At 43.8% G+C, this 20,462-nt stretch overlaps 1 protein-coding gene across 1 annotated transcript in view; it reads left to right on the top strand.

Moving 5' to 3' along the window:
- NRK (Nik related kinase) overlaps nucleotides 1-20,462 on the top strand; it is a 1,057,838-nt gene that overhangs the window by 1,001,811 nt on the left and 35,565 nt on the right. Inside the window, exon 30 of the mRNA XM_085608036.1 lies at nucleotides 7,594-7,733. Coding sequence (XP_085464162.1) covers nucleotides 7,594-7,733 — 140 coding nt within the window. The remainder of the gene's footprint in view (nucleotides 1-7,593; nucleotides 7,734-20,462) is intronic.

Here is a 20,462-nt window from a genome sequence, read left to right as displayed (position 1 = left end):
CTGTAATTGGAAACTCCTTAGCGCTGATAGATAGTTACACATCTCCAATTCTTTGCTGCATGTCCCCCCTCTTTCACGGCACTATAGGCTGATCGCATGGATCATCTCCGCATAGGGAGAAGAGGCATTGCGGACGCACACATGTGGTTCTGACCAAAATAAGTTGCAAAATATAGTCTTATTTCCTGCTATTTCAGATAACCAGACATCTCAATTTCAGAGCAGTGGGCCTTCTCACATATAGTGTACCTGGTACCTATGTAACAATTTTTTAAATTTTTTAATTGAGGTAACATTTTTTTATACGTTTGTTTCCTTTGCTTTGGACTGGAATGGAACAAACTAAATCAAGTTTTTGTCAAACTAGGTCCATTGATTGGAGTAACCTCTTTGCAGATATTTTTTTGTTGTCTAAGAATAAAGAGAAATTAAAAAAATAGCCCAGTTAAAAAAGTATGGACAGCTTCTACAAGGAATTATAGAAAACTAAGCTTTCCCAAAGATGAAACACCCTACAGCTTTCTCACCAAAATATAAAGGTGAACAATCAAGACCTGTTAAACATAAATGATTTCCAAAGCAGTTCACAGGACAAATAATTATCGTCAAAAACACTTGCCAAGGACAAAGTATTGTTAGCTTCAGGACTGTTTCAGTTTTCTTACCACAGCATCTATCTACACTTCTCCACGAAAATTGATGATTATGAGCACCAGTAACATTCGCCCTGATACAGATATCGTTCTCTTTTTCAGTCACAACTGATTGAACTATGATCTTGCTAAGAAAACCATGTAAGCAACCAAAGCTTCTTATGCCTTGTCCTGGGATCCTCTATAATCATGCAACCATACACTGCTCAGTGACACTGACTCTATCATAAATGATGCCCCTTTGTCCCAAAGAAAAGTACAATTTTACTTCAAACTGGCCAGAACATTTCATTACCAAAAAAGCCAAAGGAATATCTGACTGATCTTTCTAACATATCTTACACCTTTGGTTCACTCCTGGAATGAGTGGTGTTAACTAGAAGAAAACAACACCTAGAAAGTCTTGTAGACACAGACAAACTCCTGCGTTAGCTTACAACGTCCACTACTCCGCCCTCCTTTTCATGCTATAACTACGTGCAGTTTTTGATGCACTGCAGACTCAGAAAGCACTATCATTACACTTGAATCTCTAGCATTGCCTATCCTGGAGGAAATGCTTCCTCGCAGACCAAACTCAATACTTCCACCAATTTGTAGCCCTTAAAGTCACCCATAGGTTTCATCCCTATTACATTTTTTCAATATTTCTCTCTTATATCTGGCTGAGTTCATCCAGTCACACGCAATTGAATCCCCCATGTATGTTGCAATATTAGCTTCAAGAGAGGAACCATAGCTACATTTGAAATTTAGCCACCTGATTTTCAACCGACCAACAAATAGATACTTAAATCAGCTCAGTTAACAAATCTTTCTTGCAGCTGGGCTGAAACGCTTCTCCACATGTCCTCCATCGTAAACCTGGGAGCTATCTCAGATCATGTCTGTGCACATTAGACCAGTAGGGGCAGGTCTAATCCAGATTTTCAACATAACCACTGGATATGTAAATGATTTCAAATGTAGTCATCCTGGGTAAATGCATCTTATGTGGCTATCGGGAAAGTCTTGCTTAGATCAGGTTCTGGTGGTTGATATACGGTGGGCACCCCGCTATAAGCTAATACGTGCACAACCACATCATAAATGGAATCTGTACTTCTAAGTTCACCTCAGTAGAAAAGGTTGCATGCAGTGTCATCCATGGCCAAGGATGTCCTTAGTGTCCTTTATAATAATTACTAATGGTCCTGTATTTTGGAATGGAATTTCCAGACATTTGATATTTTAATTATGCCTTTCCCACACAAGAACCTTTTAACGTGAGAAGTGGACCCAACTATTTATTTCCCAGCGCCTTCAAATTGAAATGATACTAAACATATAAAATATACCATTAACAGGGGTTCATGCTTCTACTTGCACAATACCCATGCATCGTCTTATTATCCATGCATCTATTCATTCCTCTGGTTCCCTTTCCTTTTAGAAATAAATGCACACATTTGATTAAAGGCGGTGATTTAAAGATTCGTCTCCATAGAAGACCCAAAAGTGGACAACAAGCCTTTTGCATCCTTATTTGCTAGCCTGAGCATCTCTGGAATTCTGGTAAATGTGTCTTTCTGTGTTTTCATTAAATATCTAAACATGTGTTTGTGGGTATGTGTGAGAAAATAGGTAACTCGTTAACATGGGTGAAACTCTACTCAACCAGCAACCACAATCCTTGTCAGGGAGAGGCACAAGCAAATCCTGTGGTAGCTTGTCACAGACCAGTCAGGCTCAACTTAGAGGCAATGTGTGAAGAAATGTATGCAGCAGTTCAAACAGTAATAAAGTGAAAACGCAACACAAGAAAAATCCCACACCAATTTAGAAAAATAGAGTACACTTTACTAAATAAAACAAACCCAAAACAACAAAAATCCAATCAGTAGAACTGCAGATATGCAATTTGAAACATTTCAGTGAGAATAGCGCCAAAAAGCACAAAGTGTCAACTGTTGATATCTGGTTGCACCAGACCAGGACAAAGTCACAAGTTCAAGCTGACCGGGAAGTAACACAGGCCGGCTATAAGGTCCCAGTTAGGCCCGCTGAACAAGAGTATCTTCAATCCTGGTTACAGAGTGTTGCAAAGTCCTGAGTCAATGATGCCAAGGTGATGCGTTAGTTCTGAGGAGTTGCGATGCGAAGTTTGGCATAGTTGTCAAGGATCCTGTCGACGAAGGCCTGCGAAGCGAAGTCCGGCGCCGAGGAGACGTTGCACATTAGAAGTGATGCTTTGGCTCCGAAGAGCTGCGAAGCTTCAATGTGATAACTTCCACCATCATTGAGGCTGTCATCAATGAGAGATTGATGCTGCGAGGGATGGCATCGGCAGCGGTTCTGATGCGGGCTGCAAGGTCAATGCAGATTCTTCCTGCTTTCCCTGTCCAAGCTCTAGACAAACTACAAGGGGTATGCCGCCCTTTGAATTGAGGCAGGACGCAGCCTATTCAAGTGTAAGTTGGGCTGTGCCCATTTCCACCCTCCCATCTTGCCAGTGAAGGCCCATCTGGGCACATCTAAGCTCTCTTTTGTGTGTGGCTTTCTAGGGGGAAGGGGCAAAGCCCAACTGCCAGCTATGTCCAGTCATGTGACTCAGAGGCAGCTGCAGGTACTAAATAGCTAAGGGAGAAACATGTAAACTTTCCTAAAGTGACATTTTCAAAATTGTAATATGTTGTTTTTCATTACAATTCCAAAGACACCAAGCAGGAACTGTTTACCTGGTCACATTTGGAAATTATCATTTATTAGATGTAGTTAGGTAACTCTAATGTTAGCCTATGGTGAAAAAGGAATTTAAGAGTTTTTGGATACCAGGACATGTACACTTACAAAGTGCATGTCCAACTTTTTAAATACCCTGCACCTTGGCCTCTGGGCTGTCCAGGGCCTAACCTAGAGGTGACATACATATTAAAATTGAATTTTTGGGTGTGGCAAAAGGTTTATTTTATGTAGACAAAGGAGGGACTGATGGGCTTTTATTTAAGGAGGTCCAGCATACATGCCCAGTTAGTTATATAGAAAGGAAAAAGTATGCAGTTCCTCAAACAGAAGGGGGGGTGTAAAGGAAAAGAAGAGACCGTAAGGAAGAGGAATTCCTCTATTCGGAACTAGGGTCCTCACACACCCAGCAAGCTAGGTGTCATGCTTCATCATATGGACCTGCTCCTCGTCGGGCCGGCGCTGCAATGCCCGACGGGCACCCTAAAAGGGGCTCTTTAGCGGAGATCTTCAGTTCCTGGCCGTATGATGCAGTGTGTGTGAGAGGGACCTAATAGTGTAGATGTGAGTGCAGGTAAGTGAATTAAAACAAGTTAGAGAGTCCAAAAATAATTTTATTGGGGATGGCTCTCTACCTGAATAAAAAGCGGAAGCAGAATGGCAGCTAGCTGATGTTATGATTCAGCTTGGCTAAGCTCATCTGTGCTGGTCGACATGTTTCTTGCCTAATGGTCCTAGTGATCCGTGGCAATTCCTCAGGACCTATATAAGCTGTCAATAATCTACACAAAGCGGTAAGTACAGCTGTTACCTACTACCTGTTATATGGGAACGGTCTCGCCATATGCCTAGGGGAACCTAATAAAGTTTAGTACCATGCTCCTATCCGTGGCCGTGGCGCCACCTGGACACCAAGATTCTGGTGTCTTAAAGGTTGTTGCCGGAAAGGGCTATCAACCTACCCTCGCGCCACTCTACCCAGGGTAGGTTGATAGCCCTTTCCGGCAACAACCTTTAAGACACCAGAATCTTGGTGTCCAGGTGGCGCCACGGCCACGGATAGGAGCATGGTACTAAACTTTATTAGGTTCCCCTAGGCATATGGCGAGACCGTTCCCATATAACAGGTAGTAGGTAACAGCTGTACTTACCGCTTTGTGTAGATTATTGACAGCTTATATAGGTCCTGAGGAATTGCCACGGATCACTAGGACCATTAGGCAAGAAACATGTCGACCAGCACAGATGAGCTTAGCCAAGCTGAATCATAACATCAGCTAGCTGCCATTCTGCTTCCGCTTTTTATTCAGGTAGAGAGCCATCCCCAATAAAATTATTTTTGGACTCTCTAACTTGTTTTAATTCACTTACCTGCACTCACATCTACACTACTAGGTCCCTCTCACACACACTGCATCATACGGCCAGGAACTGAAGATCTCCGCTAAAGAGCCCCTTTTAGGGTGCCCGTCGGGCATTGCAGCGCTGGCCCGACGAGGAAAAGGTTTATTTTGCCAGGTCGAAATAGCAGTTTAGAACTGCCCACAGAGGCTGTAATGGCAGGCCTGAGACATGTTTAAGGGCTACTTAAGTGGGTGGCACAATCAGTGCTGTAAGCAACTGGCAGCATTTAATTTACAGGTCCTATGCACAGGTAGTGCTACTTTACTATGGACTTACAAGTAAACTAAATATGCCAATTGGATATAAGCCAATTAAACCATGTTTAGAGAGAGTTTACAAGCACTTAAGCTCTGGTTAGCAGTGGAAACGTGTGCAGAGTCCCATAGCCAACATAAATGAAGTCAGCAAAACAGGAGGATGGAAGGCAAAATGTATGGGGGGAAATCACACCATGGATGTAAAGTCTAACAGTGTGTATATGTGTATGTGTTTGTGTGTGTGTGTATGCATCTGTGTGCATGTGCATGCATCAGAGTGTGTGTGTTTCTGTTTGCCTTTAGTTCTCCAAAGTGAAATGAATATTTTTACAATATGAGTGCCTGGCAGCTTGTTTTCTTAGAATAGTATGTATTGCACATCTCTTATTGTGTATACAAAAATAACTTTGTTATACTTTGGTTATGTTGCTATATGTATGTCAGCATGTTTTTCAATGCATGTCCAGATATGTTTTGGTTGATTTAGATATAGAGCATCTGTGGATGTATGTATGTGCATATATTTATTGTATTTGTGGGTCTCCGGGCATGCATGTTCCGTGGATGTTTGAGCCTCTGTGCATACATGGAATGGGATTCCCATGATGATGTGAATCTCTATACATGAATTTCCAGTTATAAGTTATTTGTGAGTATTTTAATTTGGAGACATACTTATCCATGGTTATCAACCATCTCCGTACTCTTGGATTTGAGTTTAGTAGTTCTTTTTGCACATTTTGGTAGATTTCTATGCATACGGGATCTATGTGTTTTCAGCTTTTTGGACGGTTTGTGTCAGTTTGTGCGTATGGCACAGAAGTGCAGAACCACCAAACCCCAAACACAGAAAGGCATTTAAACACAACTTGCTATTCGTATGAGACTCTGAAGGGGTGTGTGATTTTCTATGTCTATGTTTGTGTGTGGACAATACAAATGTGTTTCCGATGTCGGTATTGATATAGATAGATTCTATAGCACCCACAAACATATATGTGCTTATTTTTTTATTGCTTTTGGGGTGTGTGCAGAAGTAGATTCAGATTCCAGTGTCTTTACATTTTGATGTGTATGTTTGTTTTTTCCCTGACTTCTACGTGGTTCGCTGATTTATCTTGGTCTTTGCACTCCCCTCTAGCTGGCTTACCTCTGCTTGTCTTAGGCGTATCTCCAGGGCTAGATTAGTGACTCTCTCTCTCTGGCATTTCTACTGTAGGTTGCAGGCTCAGAGGCTGCTCTCAGAGCAAGATTGGCTGCCACGACCCAAGCATGTCCAATAGTTGTATATTAGTTGTGTCCTTCTCAGCTGTGGCACTGGTTTAACCAATTTAGCCAGGGCCCTTCTGATTTCTCTCTCTCTGTCGCGTATGTGCCACTGTTATCTCCCTCTTTCTCCTGTGCCTCTGTTTTGGCTTTCTTAGAGTCATAGAAAGAGAAAGAGCCTCCAAGTTTTCCTCTGGTGCTGTCTCATTTCTCCCTCTTTCCGCTGTTCCCTCCTAACACCTTCTTTACATCCTCTTCTTCCTCTGTAGCCAAGATAACAGATTGAGTTTGGAAGACTAGGATGATATATCTCATCCCCACCCTCTCAATTCCCCACCCTCCTCCCCAAACTGCCTTTTGTCACGGAGGTGTGGCAGTGGGATTGAGGTTATTTCCCCGCTTTACTCAATTTTCTCAATCCTGGCCAAGATACCTAAAACCTTTCCCTCCCGTCTTATGCCTTGACTGGCGGGTGCTACAGAAAAGATTTTGCTTATGACAGGGAGGAGTTTGGGCATTGGGGTGGCTTTCAGTAGATGCTGTAAATTCTGGTTGGACCCATTGCTAAGACTTGCACATAGGCATCGCCACAGGAGCATCCACGCTGGACTTTAGATATCACTTCTTGGGAAGAGGCGTTATGGCTTGCAGAGAAGAGGTAACAAGACCGGAAACTCACTATTGTAGTGGTTGTTGTCTGGAATATCAAGCAGGGAATATCATTATATGATAATATCATAGCCAAAATATGAAGGACAAAAATGAGTGCATGTAGAGAAGTATAGATTTGGCATTCTTACCTCCACATCTGTGTACCTGCGATATATTATCAGTGGAAATATATGTGGTGTTAGTCATATAAAATCTATACATACGTGCCTGTCCATATTTTTCTCCTAAATATTAAGGCAAAAGGATATTTCCAGTTCGATATTCATGGGCAACACGATTTTTTTTTACACGAGGTAGGCTTGAGAAACAAGGAAGGAACATGCCCGTGTTTCAGCCGAGTTTCCTCTGAGCCTGGGAAAACTACAGCAACCCCCCGGAGAAGAGAACACTTCTAAGATGTGACTTGTTCATTGATGTACTTGGTTCTGCAGTGAACTCCCATGATAGCTGTTCTCCCTGTCGCTTCTGTGATGTCATCCTTAAGGACCAGTTGGGCTTTTTACACAGCAGTCTCTTAATATGCACAGTTTATAAAAGTAGTCTGGAAGCCTAAAGTCTGTTACACTCGCAGAGAGATTTCCCCCGTAGTACCTAATCTGAGAATACTCATGTTCTTTCAGCCTATCTGCAGTCGAACCAGGTGATGGGCTGGGGAGAGAAAGCCATTGAACTGCGCTCTGGAGATACAGGAAACTTAGAAGGTGTGTTCATGCACAAGAAAGCACAGAAGCTGAAATTCCTCTGCGAAAGAAATGACAAGGTGCGTGTTTTTATCAGTTTCATACTGAATGATTTTAAGCGACTCTTTTGTTGTTTGCACTTTTCCCTCGAACAGGCTAACAGCAATTTAACAAAGGAAACTTTATTTCCTCTGAAGCAAAAGGTGGAACCAGTTCCACCAATATGATGAAATCAGATGGGGGTGGGGCATGCAAACTGTGTGACGCGCAGAAATTAACCTAATTTTGTGGAAATTATGTCATGAGGTGGGTTTCTCAAAGGTCTGCAAGTTTATATACTTTGCTTCACTAAGCAGTGCAACTTGCATGCCATGGGCCCTGGTGAATGCAAGAAAAAGGCACCCTTTGATTGCTGTTGTGGCTATAAAATACAGTGATTTTCAGGGATCAATGGGCCCCGGTGTAACTACACCTACTGCACCAACGGTAACTACGCCCCTGGCTTCCTTACCCAAGTCAGGCATTCGCTTCCAGCCTGTGCCACGCAAGTCTAGGATGGTCTAGGATGCAAGACTCAGCTGCAGCTTGAAGAATACACGCCGCCCGTCCTCCCACCGACCCTAGACAGACTCAATGCACCTCAATGGGACCCTAACCCCACTGCCAAAGCAGTAGAGACTCCCATCAGGCGGTATAAACATTGTGTCCACTGCCGGTGCATTTTCTGCAACAGAAGATGCAAGTGGGAGTTCCCTTGCATGTGGCCCAGCCCTTTACAGACTAGTTAAGCCTCATGCAGAATAATGGTCTCTCTTGTGAAAGGAGCGAAGTCAGCCACCAAAGGGCCCAGTACTGACTTATGAGGCTGTTAATAGATGTTTTTGTGACTGAAACAGCTCTATACACTATGGGACGAGTTAACAACATTTTAGTAGGTACACAAATAGTTTTTCCTAAACAAAAATGCAAACTCGGGTCGCAAACACCAGTATGCTTTGCTTTGCTCATGTATACTCTTTTTTCCTCGGGCAGATCTGTCATTAGTGCAGAAGGTGCAGTGATGCCAGGACCATGGGGTATGAAGAGCCCATTGCACTCCTACTATGGCTGTTTATCACTACCCAGGCAGGCAGAAGATGGCCAATTATCCTTCACTGTATTAGGGTTAAAAAAAAAAACGACAACAAAAACAATGTGATAGATGGAATGCTTGAATTAATCTCAGCCACTGGCAATTACTCGGGCCGCATTCTAGTCCATTGGTTTTTCTTTAACCCACCATGCCACACTAGACAAAGGCCCACCATATGCAAATCAGTACACACCCAGCTCCTCATAAGAACAGCCTGAACCAAACTACCAGGCAAGGCCCCCTCAGAAGAGACCACAAGCAACCCCAGATCGGTTTCGGTCTACTTAAGGCTCATCACTGAGATATGCTTGAGTCCTATTGCACAGTGAGCATGGGACCCTCATCTGGACATACCTGGCAACAATAACAAGGTGAAGGGTGGAATACTTGAATTAATCTCAGACCCAGGCAATCTCTCAGGCCACTTCCCAGTCCATCATTTTTTACCCGCCATGCCACTCGAGAGAAATGTCTGCCTTAGGCAAATCAGTACTGACCCTGCTCCTCATGGGAACAGTCTTTCCTGAACTGCCAGGCAAGGCCCTCTCCAACAGGGACCACAAGAGACCCTAGACTTGTACACCCAACTGAAGAGTCCTAGTCAGACCTAAACCAGTCTTCATATGCTTGCAAGCATTCCTCCCATCACCTTTTGTGGGTTTGATATAACACTCTAAGTGACCAAGGCTATGCCTAGACATGGGTCCCTAGCTCACTGTGTAAATGGAGCCAAGATTCACTTGCCTGAAGTGGCTTAATTAGGTCAGAGTAGCTCTTGGTTTGATTGTGTTCTGGTTCAGGGAAGAGCTGGCTTGGCAGTTTGGGCGGCTCTATCCCTTTTGGATTAGGACTAAGACTTATTTGCATATAACTGGGTCTAATCAGAGGTGGCATGGTGGGCAGAAGAATGATGGATTGAATGCTACCCTGAGCAATTGGCAGTGGTTAGACTTATTGCATGCATTCCTCCCATCGCCTTTTGTGTGATTGATGAAGTAGCATCAAGGCACGTTTGCTGCACCACTACAGTTGTTCTTTCCTCATGTTCCGGCCTGGGGCCCTGTTTTGATCAGGTGGGCAGGCTTAGCACAAATTCAAGAGCCTTTTTTTATGCTTTTCAGTGTATAATGTGAATTCATGTAAATCAATATTTATCAGAGTTAGGGCTTGATTTTCAGGACAGTATAGCTCTGAAATAGTGAGAAGGTTTTGCCTCTTTCAGTTTCTGAGATGAGATGGCAAAAATACTGCTATAACTCAGAAAAATATAGGGTTAAAGGGATTTACTTCACACACGGCAGGTGCCTAAAAATAAATGCTCATTCCATGCTGAGCCTGGGTAGACCATCGTGATACGGCCCTTGAAGTACGCTATGCACAAAACTAGAGCAGATGGAAAGAAATGTCTTTTAAAGTATTTCTCAACAGAAGAATACTTTAAACACTATTGCTGTGTACTTTTGTGAGTGCAAGAGTAGATATAACGTTTTTAACATGGCCAAAGGTCATAAGTAGTTCACTGGTTGGGACTTACAGCTGTGCCTTTATTCACAATTCTATTTATGTGGGATTTACAAACAGTTCCAGCATTATTTCTATACAGGCACCATGTAGTCTGTGGTGCAGATGGAACTGTTTGGCAGTCACATACAGGCCACCAGTCATGGGAACATTTTCCCTTGTGAGCCAAATATACTTGAAAGGAATATTCTCTGTCTGTTGACCCTTCTAGTGTTCCCTGTGTCAGATGTGATGATAACCAAGGGCCAGATGTACGACTCTTTTTAGCATGCGCAAACAGGTCATAGACCCGTTTGCGCACACTAAAAAGCATGGGCCCATGTACAAACAGTATTTTGCGACTCGCAAATAAATTGCGACTCGCAAAATACTGTTTTGCGACTCGCTATTAGGAAGGGGCGTTCTCTCCCTAATAGCTATGTACCAATGTTTTGCAACCGCAATTGGGTCGCAAAACACTCACAAATTACCACCTACTTCAAGTAGATGGTAATGCATTCACAAATGGGAAGGGGTTTGCATGCAATATTATTTTTTAAGGGCAGGCAGTGGTACCCGGACCACTGCCTGCCCTTAAAAAATTAAACAAAACGTTTCATTTAAAAGAAAATATATATCCCGTTTTCCTTTAAGGAAAACGGGCTGCATTTTTTTAAAAAAACTGCTTTATTTCAAAGCAATCCCAGACATAGTGGCCTGTCATTCCCAAAGGGCTCGCAAATTGCGAGAGGCTCATTAATATTCATGAGCCTCGCAATTTGCGACCCCATTGGGAATAGCAAACAGTGTTAAACACACTGTTGTACATGCCAAATAGCGCTTCGCAAATGTGACGCTATTTGCGAGGCGCTATTAGGCAGGTCGTACATCTGGCCCCAGGTGTTTTGTGATAAGTGTAAATAGTATTGTTAAAATCTATGCCTGTGAGTAGATGAAGTCTCACTGAGTTAATTCATAACATATGGCCTATTAAGAGTCTGGTTCTGCCCCCCTCGGCCAGGAAGAATGACACAGTGAGAGTGCTATGTCTCTTTGGACTCAGAAGAGAAGCTGTCCCAGCTTCCCACATTGAATCTAAGATAAAGTGTAGATCAAGGTTAGAACACGTTCTCCAAAAGCCAGTCATTGCAAGATATGCCTATTGTAGGAAATTGGGTTAAAGCGATTGACTCTCTCAGGGTAGCAAGGCTTCCTCAGTGAAGGTAGTGTGGGCTAGCAATCACCCTTTGCTGGTACGCAATCGTAGCCCTCAATACAGCCAGTGCTTTTTCTTTTTTTAAAGGGTGGGTGTAAGGGAGCCAGCCTCCATGGACCCTGCGTTGACTCCGGCAGAGTCCTTATTCCTTTTGGGCACCAGGGGGGTTTGTGCTTCTAGATGTCTATGGAGGGAAACAACCTTTACACCGCATTCATTACAACGCATGCTTTTACCCCGCATGCCGTTGCAATTAAAATGGCTTGTCAGACTGGAGTTGGAATAGTAAATTATACTATTCCAACATCCAGCCACCGACAGCAAGTCAGGGTAAAAATTTGCATTGCAACGGCATGCAGGGTAAAAGCATGCGTTGTAACGTCATTCAACCGTCCATGGATGTTGTCGCCATCCAGTTCCAGTAAAAAGCACAGCGCAAAGCAGCCTCTTTCCGTTGTGCAAGACTTTATAAAAGTGGGTGCAAAGTTCTAGAAGCTAGTCACCCCTGGCCAGTCCTAGCGTGCCACATCACCTCTTTACCCCTCTCCCAACCCTCGTGCACAGCTTACTGGGACAGTTCAAGATTATGCTGTCCAGAAGTCACTGGTCACATCTCCGCTGAGAGGCTCAGCTCATCCCCTCGCTGACATCACTACCAGAGCCATTCCCACCAAAACATCAAAGATGACCCACCCTCCAGTGTTGGCTCCAGTTGCTGGGCTTCCTCCTTTGTCCAGTGGGCCTGGGCTGTCACAGGCCTGGTACAGTGTGACAGTTAATTAACAGATAATGTAGATTTTCTTCCCCACCCCTTCCTGCTCAGGAGCTGAGGGAAGCAGTGTTAATTACTCCTTTTGTATGGGAATGCCTTTGTTCCCTCTGCTGGGGAGCAGAGTAATTAACTGGGCCCAGCTAGGTCAGTCAGTCAGTCAAAGTACTTTATTTCGATAAATAAATATCATAAAAAGACATAGGAACAATACAATGCACATTCATAAAAAGACATTATTTCATTAGACAACTTAATCATTAAAAATATTAAAATATTAAAAAAGAGGTCAGTCACATAAAACCATCTATTTACATCCATCTAAAAATTACATTTACATGCATGAATCCCCCAAGAAACAAGATCCAGATGACAGTGTTAATAAAACCGTTATGGGATGATAATTATCTAATTATTGGGTGACTTGCTTTTCTTAATCCTAATAGCCCCCACCAGGAAACTAGCTACATGATACATAATCCTGGGGGTTTGTAAAAGCTGTAAAAAAAGGATAGCAGGCTTGACTTGAATAAACCCAGCCTCCCTTAAAATAGGAAGCAAGTATTTCTTTCTTGGGGCAGTGTAAAAGTCACAGAACATCAAGAAATGTGTGGTATCCTGAATCGAAAAATTATCGCATTTACACGGACTGGCGTTTTCTGGGATACACCAGGATGGGAAGTGGCCAAGTATTAGGTGAATCATATTAAACCTGAAACGAGTTAAAAGGAACCGGTGAAAAGGAAGATTTACTGTAGTTAAATAAGGTTCGGTACCTATGTGGGTACTCAAAATGATGCTACCCCGAACCAAGGGTTTCTCCAGTTCAACTCTTTCTCTTTCTACGCTTAATAACTCGCCCATCATCCTCTTGATAAGACCAATGTCTTTCGCAGTGATATTTTCCGGGGCTGAAAAAAGTTCCGCTCTCCCCAATTTAACAAGACAATTTTTAATATAGACTAGCCACGGTATTTCTGTGGCTCTGTCCAACTGCAAACAGTCTTTTAAAATAATGTGATTGAGGGGAATTTCTTGATTCAACCATATTTTTAACCAGGCCACGACCGGAGCTACTCTAATCAGGTCTGAAATGTAGCCCATTCCCAGTTCTGTATGGACAATATATATTGGCGAAGACTGCGGTACAGAGAGTATCGATCTCAAAAATTTATTTTCGGTAGTCTGTATACTATCAGAATTGCAATTGCCCCATATAGCACTTCCATATGTGGCGACAGCAAGACATTTTGCCTTATAGATTTTGAGTAGCGACGCTATTGGCCTAGCACCTAGTTTTTTACCAAGTCCCTGTAGGGCTGAAGATGATCTTGCTAGGGCAATATTTCTGGTTTTTATCTGGGGGCCCCAAGTACCTCTTTCATCAAATGTAATCCCCAGGTAAGGAAAAGTAGCTACCTTACACAGCTCTTGCTTCCCACAGACAAATGTCTTTGCGATCTTACTCTTTTTATTCTTGCCCATTATCATGATTTGGGACTTTTTAGCATTAATCTTTAAGTCCAATGATCCCATAAATTTCTCAAATACATCCAATAATCTTTGTAAACCCACCCCAGTGCGTGAGAGCAAGACAGCGTCATCGGCATATAAGAGAACTGGAATCCCAAGATCTCCTACGCGTGGGATGTCTAAGGTTGCATCTTTGAGAATAGGGTCCAGGGCGTTTATGTAAATGGTAAATAATAGCGGCGCCAGGATGCACCCCTGCCGCACGCCCCTATCCGACTTAAAGTGACTTGTACAGCGCCCTTCTGAGGTTACTCTGATCGAGGTTGTTAAGTCAGTATGTAGATCTGCTAGTAGATTAACAAGGGCCCTATCTAGACCAATATCTAGCAGAACTTCCCATAGTTTAGAGCGATTTACCAGGTCAAATGCTGACGAGAGGTCCATGAACGCCAGGTACATAGAACCCTCTTTAGCCCTTGTATATTTTTCAACTAGTAAATACAAATTAAGCCCTTGGTCTATTGTGCTTCTTTTTGGTCTAAAACCATACTGGGCATTTGACAATACCCCTTTCTCCGTAAGCCACTCATTCAATTTTATTAAAATAACCCGTCCCAATATTTTCACTGATGTATCAATCAGGGAAATAGGTCTATAACAAGAGGGATCTTGTCTATTACCCTTTTTAAAAACAGGAATAATGATGGATTTTTTCCAGGAATCTGGGATTCTTGCATTAGAAAGAGCATTAAAAACATTACATAAAATTTTTGCCCAAAATTTCGGCTCACTTTCATAGACATCCCCAGGCACCCCATCAGGTCCTGGGGCTTTATTTTTTTGAGTTAGATCTATCGCCCTTTCAACAGTGTCGCCAATAGAGGGTGCCCCTACATCAATATCCTGGATCCCATCATTTGCAGCCACACTCATTGTTGATGAATATATCTGGCTAAAATATTTGATCCAGTCTTCATCTGGGATATTTGCCTCCAAGGGGCTATTAGAATCATCACAGAGAAATGGCTGATTTATTATTTTCCAGAATAAGCTGCTATTTTTTAACGTTTCTGGTTCAAGGAGTTGAGTCAGCGCATTTTCTTTCAAGACCCTCTTCCTTTCTGAGATGGTTTTTTTATACGCAGCCCTTGCAGTGATTATATCAGCACGAATCGTAGGGGTCGCTTTAAGAGCCTTTAATAAGACTCCATGTGCTTTCGTGCATTCCTTGTCAAACCATCTTTTTCCCATCGCGGGTTTCTGACTTGATTTGTTCTGAAGACCCTGGTTCAATTCCTTACAGATGTTTTCAAAAGCCATTAGGGTATCTGTAGGTTGTGTACTGCTCTCCAAACATATTTTGACTTCTTCTTCTACTTTGGCCAACACATCTCGTAAAAAAATGTCCGGCACAATTTTAGACCATTTCAACCGTCGATTCTGGTCTTTAGCCCTCAGATTTACAGGCCCTCTATTTTTTGCTCTATTAAGTGAGATTAAATCCGTTTGCATTACTGCTAGTACAACGGGATTGTGATCACTAAAAACTGAAACCTCTGTATAATAATCCAACACATTATGCAACAAAAAAGAAGAAACAAAAATATAATCAATTATACTAACTGTATCCTTAGCCTTAAAAGTAGGGGCTCTATGTATTCCCTTCCCACACCCGGATTCGTATAGGTTCCATCTAGCCAAAAAGATTTCCAAAAGCTCCCCAGACCTGGTATGTTCTAGATGAACCAGTGAGGAAAGAGGGGGGCCTTCATCCTCTTGGCTAATACAGGGGAGGGTACACGGATGTATATTAAAGTCCCCTAATAATATTAATTCGAAAGAATTTACATTAGCACTATAGACCGACAAGAATTTATCCAAAACTTCCAGGTTTTGGCTAGTACACTCCTTAGCGTGTGTATTATAAAAATTTACAAATAAAATCCTGACCTTTTCAATGGTTAATAATTCAACAACCAAGCAATTTTCAGAGCCCGACATACACTGTGATAGGGTCCCTTTCAAATCCAGTTTAAATAAACTCAGCAAACCCCCCTTAGCCCTCCCTGCCACACTGCACGTTGCTGGAACAAAAAAATGGGAATAGCCCTCCAAGGCAAAGCTGTTCGATATATCCCAAGTCTCTTGGAGGGCAATGATGTCAAAAGATTTTAAAGAGGTTATCCAATCATCAATCCCACTTTTGTTTTTTATGCCGGCGATGTTCCATGTGGCAATTTTAAGGGATAAAACTGTTGGCTGAACCGACTTCACTGGTGTTTCAGACAGTCAGTCGTTTTCCTCCAGGGATGATAAAGCAGAAAAACGATTATGGAGGGATAAAGTATTACCAAGCTGGCTGTTTGGAAACTGCTGGACCTGCATGTCCCCCCTGTTTTGATTGGAAGATCTATTCATATTAGCCACAGAACCAACTTGCCCCCTCCCAAAACCAGGATACCTCTGCTGTACAGACAAATAGTGTTGAGAATTGTCCAAATGATTATAAAAGAAACCCAGAGGTCTAACACGTACCGAGTTTTCCACGGTTGGCAGAACGGCAGCCCTGAGGAGGACTGTTGCCACATGTTGGGGATATTTGAAGTTTATGATAATACAGTCCCCTCTTGTATTCTTCCTGCCGCTGCCAATCCAGCTAACTCGACGGGTGAATAATATGTCTTCTGCAAGGGCACACGGAAAACCACAATTCCTGTTCAGCCAAGCCAGCGTTTTGTGTTTTAGGTCAACATATGTTTCTTGCCTTGAGTCGGACAGACAACTATCAATCTCCGGAACATTAGTTAAAACAAGCGTATATGGCACGCATTCCGGAGGGAGGTTTACACATTCACTCCACCTCGGTCTATTTCTCCCACCTAATTCAGTCCCACCTGCTATATTCTGCTTGTTATTGGTATTTTGGGCATATTGTGTTTGTACTGATGCCTGTGCATTCGCAATACCCAATGATGGCATACACGTTAGTTGGGTAGTCAATGAATTAATGACTGAAGGCGCCTTAGCATTCGCCCCAATGTCCTTATCATATACCTTTGGCCCCTCCAAGTGATGTGCCTCTGGACCCCCTGTGCCCCCTAAACTAGATTCCATCACCCCCAATGGACGAGGTTGTGGTATTGACCCCTTTTGAGACTGGGTAATATAGGAATTTAAAGCACCTTCCAAACTAGCGACTTTTTGGGTCACGCTATCTAGCTTTTCTACCAGTGGGGAAATCAATGCCTGTAGTTTAGACTCCAATAAGTTTGTCAAGAGAATAATCTGGGAAGGGAGCAGATTGTTTCCCTCGACATTATTTATTAGCTCAGGGGCATCTTCTCCACTAGCAGGGGATGTGCTTGCCTTTTTAGGCTTCCGGGACATTACTCTTCTAACCGGTGCCTTCCTACATGCACGTACCCTTCTCCGTAATGGAGACTGAGGTGGTGTAGGTCTTAGAGGGGATGTCGCACCTGGACTTAATATAAGGTCATGGACAATGTCCTGTTCAGCCTCTATTCTCTCCTTATTTATTTCTGTATCAGAATCCATTAACAAACAACGATTAGGGAATGATGTAGACTGAGTACATGCCCTAGTAGGTGAAGATTCTGGGCTAGTCCTTGTTAATGATAGTCTCCTATCTTTGTTAATCTTACTGACAACCTTAACGAGATAATTATCCATTGTCCTTACTTCAGTATGTGTGACTTGTTTACCGGGCCTCACTTTAGACATTAGCAAGCTTTACAGTTCAATCAGGTTAAGGTCACACAGCCAATCACAATATGAATTACAGCCTTGGTCAGGACATGAACATAAACAACTGAGAAAACAGACTCTTACTGTGTGTCCTGAATTACACGAAGCAAGTAACAGGGCCCGGCCTCACTCGGTCCTCTGAGGGCCACAGAGGGCCCGCCCTTTGCCCGGGCTTAGCCCGGCGTCCGCCCGCGCGCGTCCCGCGACGCGGAGGGAGGACCAGAGTTTTAAGCGCCTCCGGGCGCGTTCTTCGGCGTCACACGCCGCTGGGGCACCTGGGAGAGGTAGTTCCCTACTCTGTGGCCGCACGATGATATCGCGGCGAGAGGAACCCAGGGATACAGCAGTGGGGCTCCAGGTACGTTGGAGGGGACACCAGCAGCACCTCGCTGTTCCCTCGTGTGATTATCCTGCTTCCCCGCTCCACCGAGGGAGGACCAGAGTTTTAAGCGCCTCCGGGCGCGTTCTTCGGCGTCACACGCCGCTGGGGCACCTGGGAGAGGTAGTTCCCTACTCTGTGGCCGCACGATGATATCGCGGCGAGAGGAACCCAGGGATACAGCAGTGGGGCTCCAGGTACGTTGGAGGGGACACCAGCAGCACCTCGCTGTTCCCTCGTGTGATTATCCTGCTTCCCCGCTCCACCGAGGGAGGACCAGAGTTTTAAGCGCCTCCGGGCGCGTTCTTCGGCGTCACACGCCGCTGGGGCACCTGGGAGAGGTAGTTCCCTGCTCTGTGGCCGCACGATGATATCGCGGCGAGAGGAACCCAGGGATACAGCAGTGGGGCTCCAGGTACGTTGGAGGGGACACCAGCAGCACCTCGCTGTTCCCTCGTGTGATTATCCTGCTTCCCCGCTCCACCGAGGGAGGACCAGAGTTTTAAGCGCCTCCGGGCGCGTTCTTCGGCGTCACACGCCGCTGGGGCACCTGGGAGAGGTAGTTCCCTGCTCTGTGGCCGCACGATGATATCGCGGCGAGAGGAACCCAGGGATACAGCAGTGGGGCTCCAGGTACGTTGGAGGGGACACCAGCAGCACCTCGCTGTTCCCTCGTGTGATTATCCTGCTTCCCCGCTCCACCGAGGGAGGACCAGAGTTTTAAGCGCCTCCGGGCGCGTTCTTCGGCGTCACACGCCGCTGGGGCACCTGGGAGAGGTAGTTCCCTGCTCTGTGGCCGCACGATGATATCGCGGCGAGAGGAACCCAGGGATACAGCAGTGGGGCTCCAGGTACGTTGGAGGGGACACCAGCAGCACCTCGCTGTTCCCTCGTGTGATTATCCTGCTTCCCCCTGCACTGAAGAATGACGCAGCACTAACCGACTGAGCTAGCTTGCCAAATTAAGCACTGAAGAATGACGCAGCACTAACCGACTGAGCTAGCTTGCCAGGTTTGAACCCATGATCCAAAAATTACACAGATCTCGCCCAGCTAGGTGAAAAAAGGCCTGGGCTTCGATTCTTAGCTGAGTCAGAGGAATATGAAAATTCTGATTGACCCATGAAGTGTACATGTATGATCTTGAGACCTTGGTATTTGAACTCGACACACACTTTCCACCCCAGTTTCATTCCTCCTGGGACTTTTAAGGCCTAAGGGAAGTGAAATGCACTCTAATGCAGATTTCCCCCATCTGTATAATAAATTGTCATTATAGACAAAACAGTAAAACATACAGAATTTACCTATGAGTACTCACTAATATTATAAGGCGTACCCCAGGTCAATATCTAACCCTACAGAGTCCTCGCTGCACAAGGCTACCTGTGTGCAGTTACCAGGCTGCGCACAACCATAGTCTCACCTGTGCAGTCCACACATGTGCGCACAGGCATGTGCACATGTGTTCACATGTAAACAGCCAAGTGTCATTTACACTTGCTGTGTTACAGCAGCCTTATCTTACGTGAACACTGACGCAGTAAACACATGCGGTCGTTTACCGTGTGATGAATGTGGGTGATACACAAGTAGTGAGACTCACCCACAGTAAAAAGTTCAAAACCCAGTAATCAAAAAAAATCCATGTGTATTAAATAGGCAGAATGTACTTCGCAACATCTATTTAAAATAACAATCTAAAACAGCCATTGCTCTTTATGTAAGGCTAGAATGTATATCACTGGTACCTCTGGAAGTGGATTTTTGCAAAAATGTAATCTACTTACAATTTATTGTTTCATATTTCAGGAGCCATCTCTAGTCACTTTTATGTGATACATAAAAACCTAAAGCATAACCTTTTTCAACTTCTGTCATATAATTAGTGGAACAGAGGAAAATAGAAGGAAAAAAACTCAAATATAGTTTTTTTGCTGCATGGTACCATGTGGACACCATAAAGAATGCACACCACATGCTGTCTAAAGTCATAATTTTGCAGCTCATTATTTTGTTCCCCTAGGATTTTAACGTTCAAATTGAATTTGTGAGGACATTCTCAAATGAGCAATAGAAGGATTTCCAACGCGCCAGGATAACAGAGTGTACCTAGCAATTTTGTATGTTATGATGAGAAAAATGAGTAATGCAATAACACAGCATCGTAACTGTCCCTGTCTTTGCATCACCATCTGGGGTTTTCAGGGAACGAGAAGAAGGTGCTACAATGAGCTACAGTGCCTTTTCACTTGGCAGATCATGGAAGTTGTATCACTTTGAATGGTTTACAAAAATTTCGTGGGTCTGCTCTACGATCAGCACATCCATTCATAGTCGTATTTTCAAAATTGATAAAGATATACCATTTTGTGGGTGCTCCCATGGTGTTACACCACCCCCCCCCCCACCAGGGTGTGTTTACACTAGAGCTGACCAACAGCCTAGAACAATGTATTGAACAAATACACCGAAGCACACCTTATCGTAACTGTTATCCAAAGCATAAAAAATCAGTCTTTAGACAAAACTAGTGATTCACCCTTTAGTGTTTTCCCCTCTTTTTTGGGTTTAA

This window comes from Triturus cristatus, chromosome 5_2 (assembly GCF_964204655.1).
Source record: "Triturus cristatus chromosome 5_2, aTriCri1.1, whole genome shotgun sequence".
Taxonomy (NCBI): domain Eukaryota; kingdom Metazoa; phylum Chordata; class Amphibia; order Caudata; family Salamandridae; genus Triturus; species Triturus cristatus.
This window is presented reverse-complemented; position numbering and strand designations above follow the sequence as displayed.